General features: G+C 43.0%; 1 protein-coding gene across 1 annotated transcript in view; it reads right to left on the reverse strand.

The window, feature by feature from the left end:
• Positions 1–2392: 2392 nt before the first annotated feature.
• LOC140720325 (NACHT, LRR and PYD domains-containing protein 3-like) overlaps positions 2393–19049 on the reverse strand; it is a 510894-nt gene continuing 494237 nt past the window's right edge. The window contains exons 11-12 of the mRNA XM_073035188.1: positions 3363–3652; positions 2393–2430 (exon numbers count right to left, since the gene is read on the reverse strand). Coding sequence (XP_072891289.1) covers positions 2393–2430; positions 3363–3652 — 328 coding nt within the window. The remainder of the gene's footprint in view (positions 2431–3362; positions 3653–19049) is intronic.

Here is a 19049-nt window from a genome sequence, read left to right on the forward strand (position 1 = left end):
GTAGATAATCTCTCCCTGGAGTTGGGACCAGAGAGATCGACAGACAAGAGTGGTGTCAGAACGGGTACAACCTGATCTGAGGGCGGTGTGGCAAGTTGTAGGCCGTGTAGATGAGACTGACGAGCTCAGCGTGGCTGCAGGAAGAGGCACCAATTCAGTTGTCAATGGACTCGCAGCAGCAATTCAGCCGCCACTGTCGGGAATGAACGGATTGTTTCGGGAACACGGATGCTCTCACAGGAATATGGCCTTGCAGCTGGACCAACGAATCGGGAGGACGGAGGAATGTACGGTGGAACCGTGGGGCGAAATGCACTACAATCAGTAGAGCAGAGAAGGGAAATGAGCCAGCGAATTCGGGACCAGCATTGCGGCTGCATAAGGGGCTTGTCTATGCAATTTCCGCTTGTGAGGTGTGACAGGAATAAGGATATCGCCGGGCCAAGATGAACAGAAAGTGCCCGCAATATATAGTGGTATCCGGACGGGCGACGCCGCTAAGTCACGATTTTTTTCTGAACAATGAGGGCAAGCGGAGATTTTACCACATTCTTTAGCTGCTCCCTGAACTTGGCCTGTGTAACGGCGTAAAGGGCCGTGTTCGTACAACAGCCCAGAAGCTGCAGAATGATGCCCAGCTCTCGAAGGGAATCTGGCGGAGGCAAACGCATGGGGAGATAATTCAGCCGATCCCATGCGGAGAACACACTGAAAGGTGTCCACAGCAGGATGAAATTACCCGAGACCATCAGCAATAAAACAAGGGATTTCCTGCGTTTCTCCATCTCCGGGTCTCTGGCGCTCTGTCCGTTACCGGGAACTCTGAGTCTCCTGCGAGCTCTGCTGGTGACTAAGACGTGCCTGACAGTGAGGCCGTTCGTCAGCAGAATCAGCACAAATGGGAGTACAGGGGTGAGGAAGGAATAAAAAAGGTCAATTTGATTCGTGAAATTTAAAAACTGATATCTCTGTTGACAAATGAATGGAGCAATTATCCATGTGTATTCCTCTGACAGTCGAAAATACCAGTAAATATTCTTTAAATTGCTGATCACAGTCACAGTCCCCAAAACCACGGCCGCGGTTTTCCGCGTGCAATACTTTGTTTTCATCTTTTGGCAACAAATGGCGACAAACCGATCCATGGTGAATGTGACGGTGAACCAGACGGAACAGTCGGTTGCGGTGTAAATCAGAGCAGCGTGGATATTACACCCCTTGGGCATTGAGCGGTCGAAAACGAGGCGATGAAGGTACGTAAGTGGAATCTTGCTCAATATCAGGTCCAGGATAAGAACCAGAAGATCCGCCGCTGCCATGGCAACCAGATAGCACGAGACAACTCTGGAGAGGCCGCACTCTCCACGAGACAGGATGAATATGGTCACCATGTTCACTGCCAAACAGAATAAACAGTCAGGGTAAATAAAACAGGAAGAGTTCTCTTAAAACGAGTATAATGTGTGTCAATGATTGAAATGAGTGTACCTGACGGAATAATATAATCGTAGCGATTACCAGTTGAATAAATTAAACAGTTTTGCAAAGTAGTGTAATCTGAGTGCAATCTGTTCGATCGAATATCAGCAACGAAACGGAAAGCGAAGAACACAGATAACGATGGCCGGTGGTTGTGAAATTCCTTACATGCTGAGGGAAAAAGATCCGAATGATGCTCCGCGGAATCTCCGTGAAATAATTATCCTTGACACCCACCATCTCTGGATGAGGCGCAGATTCGCGTCCCTGATCCTTAGCCAGGGCGGCTGAATTTGCAGATGTAGTCCAAAACCTTATTTTTGTACATCACTTCCTGTTTGCCAACATTGAGGGAGTATTACCTTGAAATCGTACCACGAGTCTCACCAGCTCCTCCTTGTACTTCTGACTTTACAATTTTATGCCAGTCATTAATGTCTCGAAAATGCCTTATTTTTTCAGCAACAGTGAAACTGATTTGTCACCAGAACAATACGTCATGGTCAGCATTTCAAGAACTTACAGTGGTCTATCATGTTTTCAGAAAAAAATCATGTTTTCAGAAATATGTTCCTTAGGCTTTACACACGGTCAAATGCAGCTGGCGTGAAAAAATATATTAAAGATCATTGCATTTTACAATTTTTGGGTCCCAGTCGGAAAATGCATTTTATGAACACAGTGGGGAGGAGGGTGGCCAGAGTCAGAAGATGCAACCAGTGATTATATTCCGGAGACAATGCTTCCTTTGCTTCAGCGGCACCTCGGTCAGCACATGGAAGTTGGAAAGGAACTAACTGATTTATTAACTTTCTAATCCGACCGATGTTGTTGAAGATGATCAGAGAGAAACGGAGGAGGGGTCGTCACACTAACGTCATTCTTTCTGCTGGACGGCAGATAATTAGACGATTTATCGAACACAATTCTGCGACAGCCTCACGCTGCCAACTGAAACGATAACAAAAGAAATGTGAACACAGAGCTGGCGAACGCAAAACGCGCGGAAGCGGAGCCATTAAGATAAATGTTCAAAGTTTAGAGAACGTAATGCCGCTGCTGAACGACAGCCAATGTGGAAACGTGAAGAACGAACGACGTTTTCGGAGGAACTCCCGCAAGCCTACAGGGCGAGATAGGAGCCAAAATGCGAAAGACACTTCGATAATGTGGCCGCCACGGCCGAAGGTCCTGACAGCCGAGTGACCTGGTTAAGTTCACGGAAATCCCGGACTACAGATGACCAATCAGACCGATTATCCACGAAAAGACTAGGGGTTGGAAACCTGTTTAATTGCAATTGACCCTCAAGTGAGGGGGAAAAAATCTTGATTCATAGCAGGTATTCTCGCGGCGAGGAGAAAGTGAATGGAAAGCGGAGATCCATTTGAATATGTAATGTTTCAACGTCTCGGTCGTAGGCTGCTGTGCTGAGCGACTGTCAGTAAGTTCACTCGTCAGAAATTTAACCATTACACCCGGAGCATTATCTGAGCCAGCCTGACCACGCCACAGGACCATAAGCTACTCAATCAGGATTGATGTGTTTCCCTTCCAAAACTGTCTTCCTGCCTTCTCTATATAAACGTTAATGTCTCAGTTAACAACCGTTAAATTGCGCGAATACGGGCACAGGGCCATCAAACGCGCCTGATACGTGAGATCGTTTAATCGCTGGATCATTCTCGTAAACCTTCTCTGGATCATCACCACTGCCACCACATACTCTCTTGAACAGAGATCGTCAGGACAGAAAACCATCAAAGTGCATAGGAAAAAAGTTTGTTTAATTAACAGATTGCAGTGCGACAGCATCATTAATTGTTATAATGAGAGGTACACGTGATAAGAAAAATGCGGTGACGTATTAAAGAGAGACTCACCAGGAAGAGCAATAATGGCGAGGACGGGGAAGAAAACCACCTGAATGGCGACGAGAACATGTGTAACTCGAAAATCTACCGGTACCCAATAGTCTGTAGAAATGTATGGAAACATCCAGAAGACACTTCTCCTATTTCCCGTTATATTCCAGGCTGCGCTTCCCGGATTCCGATCCATGACAGAACGAGCCAATCCGTCCTCACTCTCCCTGACACTGCAGCTCCGGTTATCTGTCCGTGGCAGGGGAAGCTGCTCTCGCTGAAACTGAGGGAACCGAGTGAACGGGGCTCTTATTAAACAGAGAGAAAAATAATCTCCGGTGACGTCAGCAGCCTACCCTGAAAAGACTCTAATTAGTTTCCGTAAAGCTACAGGAAGAGTTAATCCTTGGTCTACCAGGTGGCAGAGGAAGAAGTGTGTAGATAAGTGTTGCTGTGACCACGTATCCTGAAATTAATAAAATTAATTTTAAAAATATCTTACTGCACCTGTATAACACAGTTTGAAGAGGAAATAAGTCCAAAATGAGCAAGTATATGAATTTTCTTTAAAACACCCCGGTTAGCAAAGCGGTAAATTAGTCAAAAATCGCATTTGATCCATCTTGGCTGGTGTAAGATGAATGGAAGAAAACGGCGGTTCTGAAAGAGAGCGGCATTAGCGTGGAAAGTAGAGGTTTTCTGAGACAGAAAATGACAGTCAGCCATCTGTGCAAATGTGCTCTCATGTTCGACAGGAGTAGCAGGTGGACAAGAAAGATGGACAAGGGGAGGAAGGGAAGAGTGAGAGTGGAAGAGACAGTCAGAGAGAGAGAGAGAAAGGGTGAGAGAGAGAGGGGGACAGAGAGAGACAGAGAGAGAGAGAGAGAGAGAGATAGAGATAGACAGAGAGAGATATACAGCGACAATAACGACGGAGTTAACTGTCGGCAACTGGGTTCCCTCCAGCGCAATGCGGATCAGATCACTGAGTGGTCAATAGGTATTCTTTGCGACGGTTTGTCTGTGGTTTCACAAGAGGCTGATTATTATTTTCATCTCAGCCTGATATACTAGTAGATTACCAATCTTCAACATGGGCACTGTGTCTCACTTTCCTGTAAAATCCTGCTGCTGTTGAAACAGAAATTAGCAAGAAAAGTCAAGTTGTTTCCTTACGGTCCATAAGCCTCCCCACACCACATACAAAGCCCAGGCCGCAGACAGACAGAGATATCCACTGTATGGCAGATGATCATAAGCCTCCCCACATCCCATACAAAGCCCAGGCCGCAGACAGACAGAGATTTCCACTGTATGGCCGATAATCATAAGCCTCCCCACACCGCATACAAAGCCCTGGCCGCAGACAGACAGAGATTTCCACTGTATGGCCGATGATCATAAGCCTCCCCACACCGCATACAAAGCCCAGGCCGCAGACAAACAGAGATTTCCACTGTATGGCCGATGATCATAAGCCTCCCCACACCGCATACAAAGCCCAGGCCGCAGACAGACAGGGATAACCACTGTATGGCCGATGATCATAAGCCTCCCCACACGCCCAGGCCGCAGACAGACAGAGATTTCCACTGTATGGCAGATGATGCTGTTCCGCTGTCTGCAATGTGTCGGAGTGATAGGATGCGCTTTAATCCAGGCAGAATCAGCATTTTCCTGTAAAGTGACTTTGTATTTGTTGGCAAGCAAACGTGTCGCTGTACCTTTGTACAATTTACCCTCGATTGAAGATCACACAGAAAGAAACAACCACCAGTGCTCTAAATCTGTTATTCGGAATATTTTATTATTATTTTTTCCTCTTTATTCTGTTCCTTGGAATGTTTCCTCTCACTTGAGCAGTGTCCGCAATCCTATGGTATTTCAACAAAGTCTATGGAAACTAGAATTATTTTCATTTTCCACAGACATGGTATATTTGTAAGCCTGCAAAGGCTGAACTAAAACTTCTCTTCCTGACTGTTATTTATCTCTGTTGCGTTTGCAATGAATTCCCTTAGAATTCAGCTTAGAGATCTAGAAGCAGCGGAACGGATACGTTTATTCGAATTGTCGATAGCAATAAATTTGAAAAAGAATGTGTTTCAAGCTGGGAAAATTTTGATTAAAAGTATATATGTTCTATTAAACATATTTCTTTGCCACAAAAAAATCAGGCAAGCACAGTCGTGTAACGTTCAATAAACCATTGCAGAGTAAGTGCCGAAGAAATATATCATTGCATGCTCCTGTAGGCACCCTTACGTCCAGCCATTGAATACAAACGGCATTGATTATGTAACTTCAGGTTCTTTATATGCTAATCAACTGAACAGCAATCACATTTAGATTTGACGTAGAAATCCCAAATTTCTTCGGTGTGTGTGCAAAGAATCCCTTTAGTCCTACTGATGTGTAACCCTGTGTGATAAGAACATGGAATAGTACAGCACATTACAGGCCCTTCGTTGTGCCGACCCTCAAACCCTGCATCCCATAAAATCCCCCCCCCCACCTTAGATTCCTCCATATACCTGTCTAGTAGTCTCTTAAACTTCATCAGTGTATATGCCTCCACCACTGGCTCAGGCAGTGCATTCCACGCACCAACCACTCTGAGTAAAAAAAAACTTTCTATAATATCCCCCTTGAACTTCCCTCCCCTTACCTTAAAGCCATGTCCTCTTGTATTGAGCAGTGGTGCCCTGGGGAAGAGGCGCTGGCTGTCCACTCTGTCTATTCCTCTTAATATCTTGTACACCTCTATCATGTCTCCTCTCATCCTCCTTCTCTCCAAAGAGGAAAGCCTTGGCTCCCTTAATCTCTGATCATAATCCATACTCTCTAAGCAGGCAGCATCCTGGTAAATCTCCTCTGTACCCTTTCCAATGCTTCCACATCCTTCCTATATTGAGGCGACCAGAACTGGACACAATACTCCAAGTGTGGCCTAACCAGAGTTTTATAGAGCTGCAACATTACATCACAACTTTTAAACCCTATCCCTCGACTTATGAGAGCTAACACCTCATAAGCTTTCTTAAATACCCTACCTACCTGTGAAGCAACTTTCAGGGATCTATGGACATGTACCCAGATCCCTCTGCTCCTCCACACGTACAATAATCCTGCTACGTACTTTGTACTCTGCCTTGGAGTTTTTCCTTCCGAAGTGTAACACCTGACACTTCTCCGGGTTGAACTCCATCTGCCACTTCTTAGCCCACTTCTGCATCCTATCAATGTCTCTCGGCAATCTTCAACAATCCTCTACACTACCAACCTATGTGTCGTCTGCAAACTTGCCAACCCACCAGCCTGCGCTTTCTCGGCTCTATTCGGTATGCTACCCCTGCCCAATATAATGATAAAAATTAAGCACAATAAACGTTCTTCCGCTACAACTTCAGTGTTTACTGATATTCTTGCGATAAAAATCAGCATATGATCATGCTGTTGAGGGTACAGGAAATCCCATCAATGATGTAAATGCTGAGGTGTTGACTGTTGAGTTTGGTTCTCGCTGAACAAACAGCTTTTATATTTGCCGGCGTGTGAGCGGCCATTGATATTATGAATATTGTTACACCTGTCCTTCGTAACCTGTGGCAATGCAATACTCCGCCAGATGTAATGGTGTAAATGCTGATTATGATTTATCCACTGCATATGTTTATGGTAGACAGGTAGAGTTTTAAACATCGTCTGCGTGGAAGCTCAAGTTGAAATGAGTAAAGTGTCTCCACGAAACTGCATTACTGCGATCTTAAATCACTTCGCCTCGTCGCTCGTTCTGTAAAAAAAAAAGAACTATCTTTTGATGTGCATTTGATATAATTTCCAAGCTAGTGCGCAGTAGATACCTATACTGCATAAAAACCAGACCAGATGCAATTTGACAAATTCCAATCTTTTAGCATTATGATAACGCTATATGAACTGCACCTTTAAGGGAAAATGCAGTGCACGGTGTAGGCGGTGATCCTGCTTTAGAGATTAGCGGTGAAGCTGCAGGACAGTAGCAGCTGGAATAATTCTCTACCTGTGCTGCTAGTTCCGCTGTCATTTTGAGCAGTATTGTCATTGCGGTCCACGCAGTTAAAAACGAAACGAGTAATGTACAGAACACAGGATTGCACTCTGCTGATCACTTTTATCTGGAGAATCGAAAATCAGCTGGCTGCAAGGTTCACAACAGCAGTGAATAAATCGCCAATTGAAATCTATGCATAGAGGAGGAATTTCAATTATTGGTGTCTTTGGAATGGAGTTCAGCGAGTGACCAGGAATCGCAGTTACATCATCACTGTCGTCAGATTTAAGATTCCAGACACAACAACATGAGTAACATGATCAACGATGGGCGTGAACTGGTAATGACGTTATCCGCGAGGCCAGTAGTGAGATCATCATCTCAGTTCAGTCGGCTGAGGTTGAACAGCAGTGACAGTGATATAATTCAAGCAATGATAACTTCAGTGTGAGCAGCGACCTGTTTGAAAGTGTAGGCCATTTTGCTTATTGAAATAAAGAGCCCCTGATCATTCCGACGTTCCATTATTACACTCTGCTTCCCGCAGGAAATGCTGGTGGAACACAGCAGGCCAGGCACTGTCAGCAGGAAGAAGTACAGTCGACGTTTCGGGCCGAGACCATTCGTCAGGACGAACGGAAAGAAAAGATAGTAAGGGATTTAAAAGTGGGAGGGGTAGGGGAAATCCTAAATGATAGAAGACAGGAGGGGGAGGAGCTGGAAAGTTATTGGCAAAAGGGAGAGGGAAAGATTTATGGGACTGGATCATGGGTCGGGAATCCCAGGGAGAAAAAAAGGAGGAGGGAGCTGGAGAACAGGCAAGGCCCGAATCGTCGACTGTACTTCTTCCTATAGATTCTGCCTGGCCTGCTGCGTTCCACCAACGTTTTGTGTGTGTTGCTTGAATTTCCAGCATCTGCAGATTTCCTCGGGTTTGACTCTGCTTCCTGTCCGCTGATCTGTAGTTCCATTCCAGAGAGTGGCTGTCCATAAAGTCCCAGAGATGAGTCTGATTGTGATCGGCGAAGATTTCGGGCAGATTGATCAAGACCGTGTTTCACATCCGTCCCCTTTTCCAGAGAACTCTGGCTTGAATGTTCACTCCTGTTGTAGCAAACATTTCTAATTATTGCAAAATCATTATCAATAATGTGTGTTATTTCATTCTATACAAACCCGTGGCGTGTTCTATATTTCTGCATGTGCTGAACTATAAAGGGTTAGCTAGATCTGTTTCTGACAGTAATTAATCTGATATGTGATGTGCAATAACTATCTTTCTTTTTGTGCATAGCCTGGTTGAAACAACATAAACATAAACATTTATTTGCAGTATTCACAATATTTTAAAATATGTTAAACGTATCTTTAGACGCAGAGGATATATGTTAACAATTATATTTACTACATCATTGACAGCATTGGACATCAGAAGAAAATACATCTGAAGAAAGCTGTAAGTGAAGTAAACAGGATATTTTTATTTTTCCCGGTGTGTTCCATTATCTGCACCACTGAAAACAAGCTGCACCGTTTTCATACTTTAGGTTCTTTATCCGCTTCTCCGCTGGAAAATGCCCAGAGATTTTTTTCTGAAGATGGACCAAATAAAAGAGTTGTATAGATCTCCCTTCCTCCGCTAGACTGCAGGTCACATTTGAGCAAACATGGTTACCCTCCACCTCACCGATCAGGGGTACATGCAGTTATGTGAGTTGGTGGAAGATGGTCGTATGAGCAGCTGGTGTCTATCACAGGACCCGGTTATGCGACCATCCACTAACGTCGGACAGATAATCTTTGAAGTGTGCTGATTGTTCCTGGGGTAGTCGAACACAAGGACGATTTATTGCCGTTTTAGTCAATTGACATTGACGACTAGAATGAGATCGTGTTGCAGTTTCTGGAGGAGATTCTGGAGAGGGAACGATCTTTACCAAAGGGACGAGTTACTCTTGAATCAGAGGAGCCTGATGTGCTGGCGGGCAGGTAGGCTGGAATTTCCTGGGGGGGGTTTAAACAAAATTGCAGTCAGTCGGATAAGATGGAGCGTAAAAGGCGAGAAAAATAGGAATGGGTGAATACTGGACTGAAGGCGTTCTATTTGAATGCACGTAGTGTACTGGACATGGTTGAAGAACTTCTCGCAGAGTTTCATATGGGAATACGAGTATAGGATGTTGTAAGAATCACTGAATCGTTGCTGAAGGAAGATTATGACTGGGAGAATGTCAATGATATACATTGCAGTAAAAGGCTAGCCAAGAATGTAGAAGGGGCAGTGTTGCTCTGTTGGTTAAATGTGAAATTAAATCATTTAAAAGAGGTGATATGGGGTTGCAAGGTGTTGAGTCATTGTGGATAGAACAACGAACTGTAAGGATAAAAACCATTATGTGAGTTATATTTACAGACAACCCAAACCAGAATAAGGATTTGGTCTAAAAAATATAACATGAGATAGAAAACGCCTGTCGAAAGGGAAGGACGATAATCGTCATGATGGTTTAAGATATTGCGCAAGACTGGGAAAATCATGTTGATCCTGGACTCCAAGGGACAGAATTTCGAGAATGCCTGCGCGGTGGCTTTTCAGAGCAGCTCGAGGTTGAGCCCTCCGGGAGATACTGTGTAATGAGCCGGAATTGATCAGAGGACTTTGGTGAAAATGATCACGACATGATCGAACTCAACCTCAAAATTGAAAAAAAAGAATGGATCAAAATTACAGTGGAGTAGAGGGAATTACAAAGCCTTTTGAGAGGAGTTCCCCAGAATCGATTGGAAAAGAACACAGGCAGGCATGACAGCAGAACAGTCTGTAGTTTCCGAAAGGAATTTCGAAAGCACACAATATATACTTTCTAAATTGGAGATGCGTTATAAAGGAAGATGATGGAACCGTGGCACAGAACACTATTCAACGCCAACATCATAGGCATAGAGAAGGTATGCAATACAATAAGTATTAGCGGGAAGTTAAATGATTGGGAAATTTTATATGCCAGCAGAAGGCAAAATAAAACTCATTGAAAAGTTAAAGAAGGAATGCAATATAATGCGAGCCAATATGGTTAAAGTAGATACCAAAAGTTTTTTTGTTCAGATACACAAAGTGTACGAGCGAGGCGAAAGAGGAAAGCGATGATCGAGAGACAGTAATGGGCGATAATAAAATGGTGGACGCACTGAATAAGCATTTGCATCAATTTTCAAGTCGAGTCAAGTCGTCACTTTTAACTGTCATTTCGACCAAAACTGCTGCTACAGTACATTGTAAAAATGAGACAACGTTTTTCAGGACCATGGTGTTACATGACACAGTACAAAAACTAGACTGAACTACGTAAAAAGCAACACAGAAAAAAAAACTGCACTAGACTACAGACCTACCCAGGACTGCATAAAGTATACAAAACAGTGCAGGCATTACAATAAATGATAAACAAGACAGTAGGACAGTAAGGCATCAGTCCAGGTTCTGGGTACTGAGGAGTTTGATAGCTTGGGGGAAGAAACTGTTACATAGTCTGGTCGTGAGAGCCCGAATGCTTCGGTGCCCTTTCCCAAATGGCAGGAGGGAGAAGAGATTGTATGAGGGGTACATGGGGTCCTTCATAATGCTGTTTGCTTTGCGGATGCAGCGTGTAGTGTAAATGTCCGTAATGGCGGGAAGAGAGACCCGGATGACCTTCTCAGCTGACCTCACTATCCGCTGCAGGGTCTTGCGATCCGAGATGATGCAATTTCCGAACCAGGCACTGATGCAGCTGCTCAGTATATTCAATACAACCTCTGTAGAATCTGATGAGGTTGGGGGGGGGGGGGTGGGAGATGGACTTTCCTCAGCCTTCGCACAAAGTAGAGACGCTGCTGGGCGTTCTTTGCTATGGAGCTGATGTTGAGGGACCAGCTGGTATTCTCCGCCAAGAAATTTGGTGCTCATAACGATCTCTACCGAGGAGTCGTCGATGTTCAGCGGGGAGTGGTCGCTCTGTGTCCTCCTGCAGTCAGCAACCATCTCTTTTGTTTTGTTCACATTCAGAGACAGGTTGCTGGCTCTGCACCAGTCCGTTAGCCGCTGCACCCCCTCTCTGTAAGCTGACTCGTCGTTCATGCTGATGAGACCCACCACGGTCGTGTCATCGGCGAACTTGATTATATAATTCGAGCTGTGTGTTGCAGCACAGTCGTGGGTCAGGAGAGTGAACAGCCGTGGACTGAGCACAGCCCTGTTGGGGAGCGTGCTCAGTGTGATGGTTTTGGGGATGCTGCTCCCGTTCAGGACTGACTGAAGTCACCCATTCAGGAATTCTAGGATTCTGTTGCAGAGGGAGGTGTCTGAGGAATTGAATGAATGTCGGATTTTTTAATGTATTCGTAGATAAAGGTTGGGAGGCTGCTATATAGATAGATAGATAGATAGATAAATAGATAGATAGATAGATAGATAGATAGATAGATAGATAGATAGATAGATAGATAGATAGATAGATAGATAGATAGATAGATAGATAGATAGATACTTTATTCATCCCCATGGGGAAATTCAACCTTTTTTCCAATGTCCCATACACTTGTTGTAGCAAAACTAATTACATACAATACTTAACTCAGTAAAAATATGATATGCATCTAAATCACTATCTCAAAAAGCATTAATAATAGCTTTAAAAAAAAGTTCTTAAGTCCTGGCGGTTGAATTGTAAAGCCTAATGGCATTGGGGAGTATTGACCTCTTCATCCTGTCTGAGGAGCATTGCATCGATAGTAACCTGTCGCTGAAACTGCTTCTCTGTCTCTGGATGGTGCTATGTAGAGGATGTTCAGAGTTTTCCATAATTGACCGTAGCCTACTCAGCGCCCTTCGCTCAGCTACCGATGTTAAACTCTCCAGTACTTTGCCCACGACAGAGCCCGCCTTCCTTACCAGCTTATTAAGACGTGAGGCGTCCCTCTTCTAAATGCTTCCTCCCCAACACGCCACCACAAAGAAGAGGGCGCTCTCCACAACTGACCTATAGAACATCTTCAGCATCTCACTACAAACATTGAATGACGCCAACCTTCTAAGGAAGTACAGTCGACTCTGTGCCTTCCTGCACAAGGCATCTGTGTTGGCAGTCCAGTCTAGCTTCTCGTCTAACTGTACTCCCAGATACTTGTAGGTCTTAACCTGCTCCACACTTTCTCCATTAATGATCACTTGCTCCATATGAGGCCTAGATCTCCTAAAGTCCACCACCATCTCCTTGGTCTTGGTGATATTGAGACGCAGGTAGTTTAAGTTGCACCATATCACAAAGTCCTGTATCAGTTTCCTATACTCCTCCTCCTGTCCATTCCTGACGCACCCCACTATGGCCGTGTCATCAGCGAACTTCTGCACATGGCAGGACTTCGAGTTATATTGGAAGTCTGATGTGTACAGGGTGAACAGGACCGGAGAGAGTCCGGTTCCCCTGCGGCGCTCCTGTGCTGCTGACCACCGTGTCAGACCTACAGTCTCCCAACCGCACATACTGAGGTCTATCTGTCAAGTAGCCCACTATCCAATCCACCATGTGAGAGTCTACTCCCATCTCCGTTAGTTTGTGCCTTAAGATCTTGGGCTGGATGGTGTTAAAGGCACTAGAGAAGTCAAGGAATGTAATCCTCACAGCACAACTGACCCCATCAATGAGAGGAGACGTTATCCGCTTGTTTACATAAATGAGTTGAGCGGTTGCTATGTTTTGTTTTCAATTTTTCAAATGCTTCTTGACAAGGCACTGTCCACACAAACTTCACATTCTTCTGCAAAAGGTTAGTTAATGGAAGGGCAACATTAGCAAAATTCTTACAAAATTTTCGATAATATCCTACCATTCCCAAGAATCTTCTGAGAGTTTTTTTCCCCGTTCGAGTGGGAATCTCTAAAACTGCCCGAACTTTTGCCTGAACAAGAACTACCTTACCTTGACCCACAACATAACCAAGGTAAGTCACAGTGGCATGTCCAAATTCACTCTTAGCTAAATTAATATTTAAGTTAGCTTTTGAAAACCTTTCAAACAATTTCTACACCGCAATAATGTGTGCTTCCCAGGTATCATTTCCTGTCACTAAATCATCAATATAAGCATTTGTACCTTTCAATGCCTGAATCACAGAGTTAATCATTCTCTGGAAAGTACCTGGGGCATTCTTGATCCCAAATGGAAGAACATTGTATTCATATAGCCCAGATGGAGTTACAAATGCAGAAATCTCTCTACCTCTGTCCGTTAATGGAACACACCAATACCCTTTCAATAACTCAATCTTTGTAAGGAACTTTGCTTATCCTACTTTATCTACACAATCATCTACTCTAGGAATTGAATATGCGTCTGTTTTCGTTACAGCATTCACCTTCCTATAGTCCGTACAAAACCTAATACTACCATCTGGTTTTGGCACCATAACACAGGGTGAACTCCAATTCGAGTTAGAAGGTCTAATGATATTATTCTCTAACATATATTCAATTTCTTTCTCAGCAAGTTCACATTTTTCTATGTTCATTCTATATTGGTGTTGCTTAATAGGTTTAGCATCTCCAACATCTACATCATGTGAAGCTATAGTAGTCCTTCTCGGAACATCTGGAAACAAATCCTTACATTTAAAAATTAATCCCTTCATCTGCTGTTTCTGCTCTAGCTGTAAATGTGCTAATTTCTCAACAATATTTTCCAGAATGGTTGGATTTGGTAACCTGACAGAAGCAATGTTGGATTTAGAATGAAATTCAGATGAATCATCTATTATGTTCCTAGTTAAATCAAACTCATTCTCACTAACCACAACAGTCACAGTATCAGATTGTTTCTCATAATATGGTTTTATCATATTTATATGGCAAAGTTGTGTTGACCTTCTACGATCAGGAGTTTTTATCACGTAATCCACATCACTGATTTTAAACACAATTTCATAAGGACCATGAAATCTAGCTTGTGAAGGATTCGTTTGCACTGGGAAAAGAACCAACACCTTATCTCCAGGCTTAAACATCCTCATCATAGCTTCTTTATCATACCAAATTTTCATTTTCTCCTGAGCCAATTGTAAATTTTCCTTGGCTAAGCTACAAGCTTTATGTAACCCGTCCTTAAATTTCAAAACATAGTCCAACAAATTAGTGTGTATTTCCTTACTAACCCACTGTTCTTTTAATAAAGCTAAAGGTCCTCTAACTCTATGCCCAAATACAAGTTCAAATGGACTGAAACCTAAAGATTCTTGTACCGATTCCCTTACCGCAAATAAACAAATTATACCCTCATCCCAATCACTTTCATTTTCCACACAATATGTCCTAATCATATTCTTGAGGGTAGAATAAAACCTCTCCAAGGCACCTTGCGACTCTGGATGGTATGCAGACGAAGTGATTTGCTGAGCTCCCAATTTATAAACTATCTGTTGAATCAATCCAGACATAAAATTACTGCCTTGATCAGTTTGTATTTCCTTAGGTTATCCAAAATAAGTAAAGAATTTTATAAGAGCCTTTGACACAGTTTTAGCTGTTATATTCCTAAGTGTTACTGCCTCTGGAAACCTAGATGAAGTACACATAATAGTCAACAAGTACTGATAACCAGTTTTTGTCTTTGGTAATGGACCAACACAATCTATAATAACTTTAGAAAACGGCTCACCAAATGCTGGAATAGGTTGTAATGGAGCCACTGTTGTAACTTGATTTGGTTTACCCACAATTTGACAAGTATGACACGTTTTACAAAACATCGCCACATCTTTTCTTAGTCCAGGCCAGTAAAAATGTTTTAAAATCTTTTCCACAGTTTTCCTTACCCCTTGATGTCCACCTAAAGGCATACTATGAGCTAAAGTCAAAATCTCATTTCGGTAAACTTTAGCGACAACTACCTGGTAAACAATATTCCATTCCTCACTTGCAAGAATTGTAGGTGATCTCCACTTCCTCATCAACACTCCTTTTTCCGAGTAATATCCTACTGGCACCTTCTCAATTTCACTATCTAGTAGAGCTTGTTCTCTTAATTTTAGAATCTCAGGGTCTCTATTCTGCTCTGCTATCATCTCCTTCCGAGACAGAGATAAATCTTCATAGTCAGACTTACTCCAAGAATCTTGTTCAAACAACGAAGGTAAGAAAATCTCTGACACATCCTCAAAACTCGAATCCTGAGTTCAACAGTCATGATTAACAACCTCATTCTGCGCATCAATCTTTTTAGCCATAGCTCTAGTCACAACACTGGAAGAATCTGTGTTAGAATTCATCTCTGGTTCCTCTGACTCCATTGTCAAATGCACTTCAGGAAAAACTTGTCCACCTGCCAAGTCATTACCTAACAATAAAGAAATATCCTTCACAGGTAAGCTATGCTGTAATCCTACTTTAACAAATCCTGTAACTAACCCTGACTTTAAATTTACTTTATGAAAATGTACAGGCATAAAATCACTCCCAACACCACCTATATAATTTACCTCACCAGAATCAGACTCTTCATTAAACTTCAATACACAGTCTAACATCAGTGATTGAGAAGCTCCAGTAACCCTAAGGATTTTTATTGGCACCAGAGTAGATCCTTCATTCAAGGATACAAACCCTTCAGTTATAAATGATCATATCCCTTTTTAACTTGGACAAACTCTAACAAAACCTCATTTGTGTTTATCGGACGCTGTAACTTTACAGGTGCTTCAGTATGTTGCACACACGCATCTGGAACTGCTTCCTTCTCTTTCTTTTTCAATCTGAAATAGTTCGCTATTACATGGCCAGGTTTCTTACAATAGTTACAAATAGGACCAAACTGTCTTTCCTTCACAGGTTTTCCTTCCTCCTTACCGTTCTCATTAAATTCTGATTTAATTTCTGATTTACCTTGAGTCTCTGTGTTATTTTTCCACTTAAAAATTCTGCCCTGAGAAAATTTATTCTTATGGATTAAAACATACTCATCAGCTAATCTTGCAGAGTCCTGCAATGTATCAGTATCCATCTCATTTAAGTAGGTCCTTACTTCAACAGGGATGCTTCTTTTAAATTCCTCCATTAAAATCAGCTCTTTCAATGTATCATAGTCCCCATTTACATTTTTAGAAGAAACCCATCTCTCAAAACACATAGCTTTATAATAGGCAAATTCCTTCAAACTCCTTCAAACTTCTGAATCTTTCTCTATACGCTTCTGGGACCAATTCGTCTGTTTTCAAAATATGCTTTTTCACAATATCATAATGAAGTGCTTGCGCAGCAGTTAAAGCTGTATAAAATTGATCTGCTTTACACTCTGTAACAACACTGACCATTTATCTTTCGGCCACTCTGAAATCTAAGCAATCGTTTCAAAATGTTGGAAATATCTTTCCACTTCTGTTTCACTAAATAGTGGGACCAATTTAATTTCTTGACTAGCAACAAACGGTTTTCTAGAACCAGAAGACTGATTACCAGACCTTAATTCCGCCATTGCATATTCAAATTCCTTCTGTTCACTTTCAGCTTCTAACCTACAACGCTCCAACTTCATTTGTTCGATTTGCAACTGCATCTGCAGATTACTTATTGGAAACGACTCTAAAATCGATTCATCAAAATCACCCTAATCCACATAGTGTGACGCGATTTTTCTCTATATTAGAGCCTTTGATGTAGTCTTCAAAATACCTTTAAGTTCCAATCTACTAGCTATCTCAGACACCTCAGTTTTCTTCCCCTTCGCTAACAACTCCGCGTCTGGCGAAGCCAGAAACTCATCAATATTCATTTTTGCCGAATACCACTCACAAGCCAATCAAACAAAAGAAACGAGTATTCCCCTTTTCCAAAACACCGATTCAAAATTTAACAAGCATTTAAACTCAAATGATTCATCTCGGACGCAGCCCCCATATTTATGTTACGGATTCAGCAACAATAAATATATGAGTGAGGCATGGGTTTTTATAACAAATAAAACATTTATTAAACACTGAAAAGCAAACCCCCCAAAATAAACAAATCACTAACGTAACCGGAAATCAGCTGCTGTGCGGCAGCTTAAACAGTTCTTAAAGAAATGAAGCTTAAACAGTTCTTAAAGCGATGTTGCAAAAACAGTTCTTCAAAGTAGTATTGCAAATGTTCAAAATGCTTACAGTCCATTTAAGGGAGAGACTTTTTAAAGACGATTTAAATTCTCCTTCACGTCGTGTTTTTGCGATTCCCAGTCGAACTATACTTTTCCCACGGAGAATTTACGAAGATGGAAAATGAAACGGCTTAAAGGCACTGACCTTTCCTTTACAAAACTGTCCTCAATCCTTTCTGCTATTTCACAGGGATTAACACGGGTACAGTTAACCAATTCCTTCCCAATGAGGATCAAACAAGGTCGAACCTGTTTCACCATCGAAATCGACTTTCCTCGATCTTTTAACTCCCGAACTCCGATCATCACTCTCCACTGATTCTCAACAAGCAGTATTATAAAGAAACTGCTGGCAATGACCTTTTAAACTTTAGGCATTAAATAAAAATCCATCTTTCAACCAAACTGTGTCATGATATTAAATCACGCAATGGCATGAAGTCAACATGGCAAATCCAGCCACGAACTGCCCCTCCTCAGAGGGAGAGGTCCTCCTTTTTGTACCCTGTAAAAAAAAACGGTCACATGACCTCTACTGGCGGGAAAATGTCGTCACTCCACCATCACAAGACCATTACCTCAAGTGCAGTATAGCTTCGACACCAGTCACGTGACAAGTACACCACTGTCAGGTGTCACGGGTACGTAACACCTATCACCCCACCAGCCTCCAGGTCCAACGTATAATTCTCCGTGACTTCCGCCACCTCCAACGGGATCCCACTACCAAGCACATTTTTCCCTACCCCCGCTTCTGCTTTTCGCAGGGATCACTCCCTACGCGACTCCCTTGTCTGCTCGTCCCCCCTCCCATCCTTTCCCACCAATCTCCCTCCTGGCACTTATCCTTGTAAATGGAACAATTGCTACACCTCCCCTTACACTTCCTCCCTCATCACCATTCAGGGCCCCAGACCGTCCTTCCAGGTGAGACGACGCTTCACCTGTGAGTCGGCTGGTGTGGTACACTGCGTCCGGTGCTCCCGGTGTGGCCTTTTATATATGGGTGAGACCCGACGCAGACTGGGAGACCGTTTCGCTGGACACCTACGCTCTGTCCGCCAGAGAAAACAGGATCTCCCAGTGGCCACACATTTTAATTCCACGTCCCATTCCCATTCTGATAAGTCTATCCATGGCTTCTCTACTGTCAAAATGAAGCCACACTCAGGTTGGAGGAAAAACAGTCTTATATTCCGTCTGGGTACCCTCCGACCTGATGGCATGAACATTGATTTCTCTAACTTCCGTTAATGCCCCTCCTCCCCTTCTTACCCCATCTCAGATTTATTTATTTATTCCCGCACATTTTTCTCTCTCTCTCTCTGCCCCTCTCGCAATCTCTCCTTGCTTGTCTGAATCTCCCTCTGCTGCTCCCCTCCCCCTTTCTTTCTCCCTAGGCCTCGAATCATGATCCTTTCCCTTCTCCAGCTCTGTATCCCTTTTCCCACTCACCTTTCCAGTTCTTAGCTTCACCCCTACCCCTCCTATCTTCTAACATTTCGGATTTCC

Source organism: Hemitrygon akajei, unplaced genomic scaffold (genome assembly GCF_048418815.1).
Source record: "Hemitrygon akajei unplaced genomic scaffold, sHemAka1.3 Scf000041, whole genome shotgun sequence".
NCBI lineage: Eukaryota > Metazoa > Chordata > Chondrichthyes > Myliobatiformes > Dasyatidae > Hemitrygon > Hemitrygon akajei.